Consider the following 10,836-nt stretch of genomic DNA (forward strand, 5'->3'; position numbering starts at 1 on the left):
AGGCAAATCTCCCTTTGAGTAGAATGGAGTTTTGCCGGAGTAGGGACAGCAGGATAGTGCCCTGTTATCCTGACCTTTACAGTTTTAAAAATGAAATCAAATCCCCCTGTGTATCAATGGAGTTTTGGATACAAGAACAACCCCCTTCCAAAACAACAACAAAAAAGTTGGGAGCTGTTTAAAAGTGTTTGGGGTGCGGGGCTGTGATCTGTCCCCCTGTTTCTCTCTCCCACCCTGTCCCACACACCACTTCAGCACACTCCCCTTTACCCCCGCACTTCCGCTGGGGGCCGCTTGCCGCCCCGCAGCTCCGGGACGACCCGTCACGAAATAGATAGAGCCTTACACAACCGGCTGCTTTGCTGAGCATCACCTCCCCCTGGAGCCCCGCGGGGAAGGAAGGAAGCCGCCTTTGGGAGGCAGAGAGAGAGAGATCAGCTTCCTGAACTTGTCCTGTGCCGCAGCACTAAGCCAGCCTCCCCCCCGCAAGGGATCTTCACTGCCCCGGCGTGTTGGGCGTCCGGCTGGGATGTGGCCAGGCAGCGCCGGGGGTCTGAGCCAGCGTTCCGGCTCCTGCTCAGGATTTTTGTAAGTTTCAGCTTTCCTTCTGGGGTCTTTGCACTGCCTCGTCAGAGATCTCCTCCCCTTCAACAAGCCGAACAAAGTAAGATCAGGTGCCTGCAGACGTCGTTCTCCCTTTGAAATGGAAGGATCCACAGTGGGGCGTTTTCTCTCCTTGAAAGCAAAGAGGATTTTGACTGAAAGTGTGAGGTCTCTATACATTGATTCCCCCCTCCCTCACCCCGTTTAGGTCGGGCTGGGAAAGGGTACAGAGGGGATTTTGTTGTTGTTAATTAACACGTATTCTATTTATTTAGTGTTGCGTGGTATTCATTAGTAACATTTGAGCAAAAAAACAAAGCTGGAGGAGATTAGGTGAAGTTTAGGTGTATTATGATGATAATTGCGGGGGGGGGTGTGTGTGTGCAAAGAACCATGCCGATTTTCAGTGCCAGACCAGCTTTTTATGATTTTAATCGCATGCATATTTTATTATACAAAATAAAATATTTATTTTAATTTTCATTATTATTTTTTGCTTGATTTGGATGGGGAAACCCCCCGCCCCTCCCTAGCTCAACAAGTGGTCAATAATTTCCCAGCCAGGTAATGTAATATTTGCCCACACATTTCTATTTTAATCTGAAATACATGATGTTTTGGGACCTGACTGTCTGCCCTTATTTATGTGAGTGACTTCAGTAGGGCTATTTGGAAAGGCTCCCCTAGGTGAGCTCCACTATTGTGCCCTTGTTAAATAAGGGTCAGATTCTGTAAATTCTGTAACACTTACTCACATGCGTACTCCCATTCAGCAGACTAATCACTTGTGTGCAGTTGCTTGCATGATTAACTGTCTCGGTAGGATCTGGCCTTAGAGCATGGATCATTATTTACTTTGGTCCACAGTTTTAAGGCCTTTCTGTGGCTTTCCTCACTCTACCAGTGTCCAAAATAAATCACTATTTTTATTCTTGGCCCTAACTGCCTTTATAACAATCACAGTTTAAAATGAGCATATAATAGCACTGTAGAATAATCTTACAGTGACATTTAACTTAACAGCTGTTCCCACGAGGGCCATCTACTCCAGATGCCTATCACTTTTATTGTCTGGGAAAAATGGGAAATAGATGGCAAACGAGATCTTGTTCTTTCTTTCCTCAGGATGTAGGAGGACAGATAAGGGACAAAAGGGAGACCAGTGGAAAAGCACTTGTGTCCTGCTAGGTGGACTATGGTGGCAGGAAGATGTTGGCCAGGAAGAGTATCATCCCTGAAGAATATGTGCTTGCACGGATTGCTGCTGAGAACCTTCGCAAGCCACGCATCCGGGACCAGCCCCGCAAAGCTCGTTTCATCGCCAAGAGCGGGGCGTGCAATTTGGCGCACAAGAACATCCGCGAGCAGGGCCGCTTCTTGCAAGACATCTTCACCACCCTGGTGGACCTGAAGTGGCGCCACACGCTGGTGATCTTTACCATGTCCTTCCTGTGCAGCTGGTTGCTCTTTGCCATGATGTGGTGGCTGGTGGCTTTTGCCCATGGAGACATGGATGCTAGCACCGAGAACTGTACAGGCAGTACTAAGTGGACACCATGCGTGACATGTGTCAGGTAAAGTACAGTAGGAGGTGTAAGGAAGAGCAATGATGTGAATGCCATGCTGCCCAAACCTAAAACTAGGCTTTGGTTTACTTGAACTGTTCTGTACAGTATAGACAACTGAAAAGTTGAGTGTTCTCCACTAGGTTCCACCAAATCCTACAAGCCCCCCAGGCTTGGGAAATACTGTACCTCAGAATTCTTTGATGCCTTACCGGATCTCCTAGAATCTGATAGTGACAGAGATCTTGCTGCTTTTCAGATGTCTCTACAGTATGTTGATAACTTTCCGTGCCTGTTAAGTTAGAGCCTGCTTCAACAAAGTGGCCCTTAGGTGTGTGTTGTAAATGGTTTAGTCCTGTCTACATCAATAACACTATCTTGAACATGGTGTGGTCCATAGTGAATTTCACACCATGACACAACAAGAAATAGCTTATCTTGAGAACTATATTTTGGCTTCGGAAAATCAGTCCAAACTTTCAAAGATGACTACTGAATTTGGGTGCTTCATTTTCTGGCTTGTCCAACTTATGACACCTGAGTGAGACTTGATTTCCAGAAAATGGAAAGCATCTGAATATTAGGCCTCTTTTAGATATCTCTAGTTGGGAAGCCAAAAATGGAAGTACCCAAAATCGATAGTCTAAATCTTCATAAGTGACTATCGATTTTAATTACGGGATAAGTGCTGTGACACACTGCATCAGTATTTATCTCAGACAACAAGAACTGTTGTGAAAAACACTACCAGAGTACTACGATAGGTGTCAGAGGAGTGTGTTATTTTCCTTTTACTACCAACAAAACTCCCAGAACCCTGGCACTTTCCAGAGCACCAGCCAAATGACTGATCAGGAGGGAATTTCAAATATACACAGTATGTTTACAGACTCCAAAGAGCAAACATTAATAGGAGCAAGCAATGAGACCATTCTGTGATATGTGCAGTAAGATCCTTATTTATAGTACCTGTACTTTGAACAGTAAGAGCCTGATTAACTGTTGCCCTGTCATTTACACCGGTGCAAGGTGGGTGTAAAATGCTACTGAATCAGAATGGTTGCATTTTGCATGCATTTTGCATACACTTTGCATTTTTGTTGGGACCACACAAGGGGCAAGGTGGGGTAGAATTAGACTCATAATATCTGAGTGTCCACTTTTATCTCCCTCTCTGTCTCGGTGACACAAACACCATGGTAGCATGTACAAAATTCCAAGTGGCATTATTTCTGGCCTAAAAAGGACCAGGTTCTTCATCCCTTCCCTTGTTTTTACGCTGCTTTCCTAAGTGGGGCTATTCCCCTTCCAAGCTGGACTAAACTTCATTGCATTGATTGATTTTACATTTATTTATTCTTAGGAACTGGCTGCAAGCCAGAGCTTCTGAAATGAGCAATTATGGCTCAGATCACCCCTGTGAGGGAACTCTCTCAGGCTTCTTTTTCATAGCATCTCCTCTCTATTGTTCAAGGAAAGGCGGGGCGGGGTTTGCAGCAGCAGAAAGGGCTCCATCTCACAAACCTGCTACTCTCAGGGGATCTGTTGGAAGGAAGGGCCATTGGGCACTGAGCTTTCTACATTTGGTCTGGGACTCACTGCCTTGCCTTTCAGCTTCAAAGCAGCAGCACAGCTCCAATGGAGCCTCTCCTATGGGACTTTCTTGCTGGCTGCTACCCCAGGACGTCCCCTTCCCAGAGGACATTTCCTGGCAATGGAACACACATGCACTAAAGTTCACACTGATTCATTTTTTGTGAGGAATCTGCACGATACTCGGCCTTATGCAAGCTGGGGGTCACATGAGCACAACAGCTTTTAAGCCATGCCTCCTGCTGCCAGGCATGTCCCTTGTAGTCCCTTACACTAGGAGACTGCTTAACTGTCTGCTTCAGGAAGTTTTATGGCTGCTTTCTGCTGCCAATGTGGTGCAAAGGGGTTGTATCCAGAACAAGGTTCTGGCCCTTTCTCTATTCCATCCACTGTCATTACCACTGATAAGTCTCCACCTAGTCCATGCAGGATTTAAGGTACAAAATCCCTATTCAAACAACAATTCCAGTGAGGTCACTACATTTTACTGCAAGGAAAATGTGAAGGGTTATTATAACTAACTGAAACATAGGTGCGAGAAATATGGGTGTGAGGGGTGCTGCAGCACCCCCGGGCTCCTGGCTGCCAGCCCAGTGCCCGGGGACTCCGCTGTCGGCCCCACACCTGGGATCCCAACTGCTGCCCCCACGCCCAGGGTCTTGGCTGCTGGCCCCACGCCCGGGTCCCGGCCGCCCAGCTCTGCTGCCATCCCGCTCCTGGGGTCTGCTGCCACTCCGCACCCGGGGCTTTGCTCCCAGCCTCAGCTGGGGTTGGACAGGGGTTAGGGGACTGGCTTTCAGCACCCCCACTATTAAAAATGTTCCAGTGCCACTGAACTGAAGTGAATGAAGGATTAACATAACTTTTTGCTTTAGCACATGACAAAGAACACATGTTGTCATATAGTATTAGTATCTGTAGTGTTTCAGGCCAAAAGGTAGTCAACCATCTATCTTCTAGTCATGAAAAGTAATTTTGCATTGGCAGTAAATGATTCTGTTCTGTTAAAACTGGCTCCCTGTTCCAACAAAGTTATGGAATAAAAGTATTGTCACTAATATTTTTAAGAATAAAGAAAAACTGATTATCTTAAAGGAATATTTGATATTGTCACTATATACAGTAATAATAATTAAAAATAGCCAACATTTTAAAGCCTGTGTGCCTAAAGTTAGTCTCTTAAATCCATATTAGACATCTAACTAAACTCTTTCCATGTAGGTGCCAAAATGTGGCTTTAAGAGACACCTGGGTTTGAAATTTGTAACCAACATTTAGAACTCATAGAGCACTTTATGTTTTCAAAGTGCTACATAACTATTAACCACACCCCTCTGTGGTAGGTTAATATTGTTATCCTGCCCATTTTCCAGACAGGCAAATTGTTGTCAAAGCTGAAATGGGAATCAGTGACAGACTTGGGATTATTACAATTAGGAGCTCCCTGGCTTTTACTTCTGTGTTCACACGCTCAGCTTGCTAGACCGTCGTTTCTTCAAAGACTGAGTTTACACTATAAAAATGTGGATTCTTTTTCAAATGAATCATTTTAAAAAGAAATTGGAGTATTTGAACTTGCAACCATACACTTCGCTCTGCATGTGGCTGAATATTCGTCACCCTTTCACTAATTCCATTAAATACCATATTAACCCCTTCATTCCTGAATTCTTTAGAACTATGTGCAGAAAACAAAAAAACACAATTTAAAAAAACACACAAAAAACACCACATTGGTGGTGACTCCCAAGAACGAAAAGCTTTTAAAAAAACCCAGTTTTAAAACATGCTTATCAAATTTGGATTAAAGCCAGTGAGAACTCAGCAGTCACATTACTGAGAGTCACTTCCTTTAAGATGAGTTTTCTCTTTCCACAGAAAAAAAATCTCTCTGATTTTGCATGTGCTATAAAACATTTTGAATTCTCTTTGTGACTCCTGGTCCTCTAGTAGTTCGAAGGACTGTTCCAACTTATCCTGAAGACATAGTCAAAGGCTATGTCTAATCTACATGGTAAGTTGACCTATGCTACGCAACTTCAGCTACATGAATAACATATCTGGAGTCGACGTACCTTAAGTCGAGTTACCGTGGGAGGTCGATGGGAGAAACTCTCCCATTGACTTACCTCACTCTTCTTGTCGGGGGTAGAGTACAGGGGTCAACTGGAGAGCGATCTGCTGTCAATTTGGTGGGTCTAGATCCACCAAATCGACCGCCGGTGGATTGATCTCAGAGCATCAATCCCGGCTGTAGTGTAGACCTGTCCAAAGAGTTAGTTAAGAGTTAATCAGGTTTTGTTCTTCCAAAACCAAACCTGAAACAAAGGGTGGTTCAGATCTACCTTTGTGGAAAGGATATATATATATATTACATTAACATAGCTCCATTATGTACATAGATGTTACATCTGGGTGGACTGCAATACATGAAAAGGGCCATTGTCATATTTGTTCATATGAATCAATATAAGATTCCATGTATGACATGTCCAATAAATAATCCACATGCTACTTATGTAGCATCCACATATAAGTTACAAACCTAGATCCAGATTTAAATTTTGCAGATGGCCTTATCTTGACAGTGAGTTGAACCAAAACGCTAGGTCAAACCACCCCCAACCTTTGGGAGATGAAGGGAATGAGTGTAGAGGCCCATTGACTTCATTCAGCTGCCTAGCCTCACTGGCTTACTCTCACTCGTGAACAGCATGGTTGCTGCAGGAGCCATGCTTTTAGTGGTTTCCGCTAGTGTGATTGTCCCCAAAGCCCACTGATGGGGCTATGTAACGGGTTGTGCTCTGTCCTAGCCATGGAGTGCCCTCTGTGGGTGGTGTCCTGCCCGTTGTCTACCCTGCTGTTTGTCTGTTTGGGACCCACGTTGCTCCCTGGCTTGCAGCGTCCTCTTCTGGACACAGTCCTCCAGCTGTGCCCCACTCGGGTCTCTCCCCTTCCAAGGGTATCCACAGTCCTCAGTCTGCACCTGCCCTCATGGCCCACTGCAGCCCCAAAGTCTAGTCCTGTGCCTCAGGGGCAAGCCACAGTCTGTATTGGGCCATGCTCCTCCATGGCCAGGTGCAGTGTAAGAGGGTGGGGGGGACCCAGGCCCACCCACTACTCTGGGTCCTGGCCCAGGGGTCCCTATGGCGGCAGCCATATCCTCCCCTCCTCTCCCCTATACTGCTTGTGCTCACTGGGCCACTTCTCCTTTGGCCCTTGCACCTTCTCAGCCTTTCTAGTCAGGGGCTGCAGCCTGGCAGCTCACAGGTGGGAGCCCTCTCTCCGCTCCCTCGAGCCTGCCCAGCACTGCTCTGTCCAAGGTGTTACCTCCTTACCTCAGGAGCCAGTCCTTCTCTCTTGCAAGTCAGGGAGAGACTGCTCTCTCCTTTGCTAGGCAGCCTTTATATAGGGCCCAAGTGGCCTCTTTCTATGCCTTGATCGGCTCTCCACAGGCCTTTGCTGACTGGCTGCTGGTCTGCACAGCCTCTCTGGCCTGTTCCAGCCCTTTTTCTCATGGAGTGTGGCAGCCTCCCCACTACAGGCTGAAAATCCAGAGGGGAAAGTAGTGTAAGGGTACGTCTACACTACCCGCCAAATCGACGGGTAGTGATCGATCTATCGGGGATCGATTTATCGCATCTAGTGTAAATGCGATAAATCGATCCCCAATTGCTCTGCCATCGACTCCTGTACTCCACCGCAGCGAGAGGCGGAAGCAGAGTTGACGGGGGAGCGGGGGCAGTCAACCCCATGCCATGCGGACGCGAGGTAAGTCGACTTAAGATACGTCGACTTCAGCTATGCTATTCTAGTAGCTGAAGTTGCGTATCTTAGGCCAATCCCCTCCCAGTGTAGACCAGGCCTAAGTTAACTCAGGCTGTACTCACTGCACAGCTTCTCCTCACTGGTTTGGAGAGTGGGAGAATCTAGAAAAGTCAACCATCTCATCCACACTCCCTCCTCCACACCCCCCGCCAACTCTGTGGAAGTGGAAAGTGTGGTACTCCTGATTCAGAGGTTTCATTGGGTGGAGGGAAAGAAAAGAACACTGTTACCTCTTTTTCCCTAAAAACCAACCCAGGGTCACACTTGTATTAGTTTTATTACAATGCCGCTGTTAGGTCAGATAGAAAAGAGATGGAGCTTATTCATACACACACACATTCACTGCATTCATACCCTCATGCACCCACACACTTACACAGGCGGAGAGTTACCGGAGACAGCATGGAGGCCGAGAAGCCGAAGCGTGGTAGATCTGGTGTGTCTGCCTGCGGTCACGAATCCAGGCTGCTGAGTAGGTCAAGAAGCAGGGGCTTGTGTGCATGCCTTCTTCCTCATAGGCCTTGGCTATACTGGCGCTGTATAGCGCTGCAACTTGCTGCGCTCGGGGTGTGAAAAAACACACCCCTGAGCGCAGCGAGTACAGCGCTGTAAAGCGCCAGTGTAATCAGTGCCTGCAGCGCTGCACGCTCGCTCACAGCGCTGCAAACTACTCCCCTCGGAGAGGTGGAGTACATACAGTGCTGCAAGAGAGCTCTCTCGCAGTGCTGGCGGCGCGACTACACTCGTGCTTCACAGCGCTGCCGCGGCAGCACTATGAAGTCCCGAGCGTAGCCAAGGCCTTATTTTGGAACTGGGCGGCTCCTGTCACGTACACTGAATTTCCTTTCTGTGTCCGTCACCGAGAAGCATTCCCAGACCAGTTCTTTTGATGCATACCAGGTTCTTCTTTTCTTTACAGCACTTCATGACTGCCTTCTCAGGGCAGATTATATCAGACACACCTGGCTCCTGTCTCGGGGCTCCTCTCTCCTTGCAGTTCCTCTCCGCCCAGTCCCACATACACTCCCTTGTTCACACTCTCTCTGAGGGATGGGATATTACAAAGCTTGGAAGTTTATACAAGTGGTAACTTGAAAAGGTTACAGAGCTTGCAAAGGTTACAAAACTTTAAAGGCTATGCTAACAATCACTGAATTTACAAAGTCTGCAGAACTTGATACAAGTTACAGATCTTACAATCGCATTTGAGCGGAGGCTTTACATAATAAACACTTCAAGAGTTAGAGCTCTCTGCTTGCTGACATGGAGAAGAATATGGACCATTAGGGAGGGAGGTTAGGTGAATTGTCCAAGGCCAGAGAGAGAGTCAATGCCAGTATTCAGGATTTCCAGGCTCTCAGGTCTGTCCTTTGACCGTTAAACAACGGCTCTTGTTCCTGCAAATGTTGAGCGTGCAAAACTGCCACTGAAGTTAATGGGAGTTTTAAGTGTGCAACAATTGCAAGAATGAACTCTTTCATTGCTTCCTATTCAGTGTACACTGTTAACTTATCTACTTGAGGTATTTAGATAATTAATTGTATGCAACTTTCTCCGTAGGTCTTTCACTTCTGCCTTCCTCTTCTCCATTGAAGTTCAAGTGACCATTGGTTTTGGGGGCAGAATGATGACAGAGGAATGTCCCATGGCCATCACTGTCCTGATTCTGCAGAACATCGTAGGTTTGATTATCAATGCCGTCATGCTGGGCTGCATATTTATGAAAACTGCCCAGGCTCACAGAAGGGCGGAGACCTTGATTTTCAGCCGGCATGCGGTAATTGCCGTTCGGAATGGCAGACTTTGCTTCATGTTCAGAGTGGGAGACCTGAGGAAAAGCATGATCATCAGTGCCTCGGTGAGAATACAAGTAGTGAGGAAGACGACTACACCAGAGGGGGAGATCATCCCTATACATCAGCAAGACATCCCAGTGGATAACCCTATTGAAAGCAATAACATTTTCCTGGTGGCTCCTTTGATCATTTGCCATGTCATAGACAAGCGGAGTCCTCTCTATGATATATCTGCTAGTGACCTAGTGAACCAAGATTTAGAACTTATAGTGGTACTTGAAGGAGTAGTAGAAACCACTGGCATCACCACGCAAGCAAGAACATCTTACATAGCAGAGGAGATCCTGTGGGGCCACCGCTTTGTGCCCATCGTAACAGAAGAGGAAGGCGTGTACGCAGTTGATTACTCCAAGTTTGGCAACACAATCAAGGTAGCTGCTCCGCGGTGCAGTGCTAGGGAGCTGGATGAAAAGCCTTCCATTCTCATCCAGACTCTTCAGAAAAGTGAGCTGTCTCATCAAAACTCTCTGCGGAAACGCAACTCCATGAGGAGGAACAATTCCATGAGGCGGAACAACTCCATGAGGAGGAACAACTCTTCCCTCATTGTGCCCAAAGTACAGTTTATAACACCCGAGGGGAATCAGAGTATGTGCGAAACGTGATATACAACCTCACATGAGGCTGAGTCGCTGATAAAGGTTGAGAGGCCAAAAATGTTTTTAAAGAAACAGATGCAAAATAGAACCGTACTGGAGCTATTTATTCTTTTACTTAATGACAGCATCACATAACAGCAGTAGGAAACACTATAGTACTAGGCATATTAATTAATGAATAATGACACTCAGAGTAAAGGAAGCATGGTTCACTCATGTAATGTATTTTGTATTAATATGTGTTTTAGTGGCATGTGAGATTTTTTTCCTTTCAAGGAAATCTATCTGATGCTTTTCTACAGACTGCCATAAAATGTGTTTTACTTTTTATTTCTGGATTACGCACTGTCAGACAGTGGGCTGATTTTCAATAGCACTGTGCATCCAGTAGCTTCCAATTATTTATGTGGGATGTATGGATTTAAGGTTAATAGATTCATTGATTCCAAAGGCCAGAAGGGACTTCTCTGATCAGCTAGTCTGTCCTCCTATATAACATAGACCATAGAACTTCTCCAAAATATTGCCTAGTGCACATCGGATCTTGATTTAAAAATTGCCACTCCTGGAGGATCTACCACAACCTTTGGTAAATTTTCCCAATGATTAATTACCCTGACTGTTAAAAAATTATGCCTTATTTCCCGTCTGAATTTGTCTAGCTTCAACCTCCAGCCATTGGATCTTGTTATACCTTTGTCTGCTAGACTGAAGAGCCCATTATCATATATTTGTTCCTCTTGTAGGTAATTATAAACTTTAATCAAATCACCCCTTAACCTTCTCCTTGAT

At 46.0% G+C, this 10,836-nt stretch overlaps 1 protein-coding gene across 1 annotated transcript; it reads left to right on the forward strand.

Moving 5' to 3' along the window:
* The first annotated feature begins 397 nt into the window (after window positions 1–397).
* On the forward strand, window positions 398–10,600 carry KCNJ8 (potassium voltage-gated channel subfamily J member 8). The gene is made up of 3 exons (XM_024196304.2): window positions 398–588; window positions 1,729–2,177; window positions 9,150–10,600. Exons 2-3 carry the CDS (start codon window positions 1,813–1,815, stop codon window positions 10,048–10,050), a joined length of 1,266 nt encoding a protein of 421 aa, XP_024052072.1. The 5' UTR covers window positions 398–588; window positions 1,729–1,812; the 3' UTR covers window positions 10,051–10,600.
* Window positions 10,601–10,836: the final 236 nt, after the last annotated feature.

The sequence above is a fragment of the Terrapene carolina genome, unplaced genomic scaffold (genome assembly GCF_002925995.2).
Source record: "Terrapene carolina triunguis isolate 2854851 unplaced genomic scaffold, T_m_triunguis-2.0 Scaffold112, whole genome shotgun sequence".
Classification (NCBI taxonomy): Eukaryota; Metazoa; Chordata; order Testudines; family Emydidae; genus Terrapene; species Terrapene triunguis.

What these genes read in the sequence shown, in the direction of transcription:
- KCNJ8 (XM_024196304.2), top strand. Translation starts at nt 1,813, where the DNA reads ATGTTGGCCAGGAAGAGTATCATCCCTGAAGAATATGTGCTTGCACGG. An exon ending in CCATGCGTGACATGTGTCAG is followed by an intron (nt 2,178 to 9,149) that starts GTAAAGTACAGT and finishes CTTTCTCCGTAG; the next exon opens with GTCTTTCACTTCTGCCTTCC.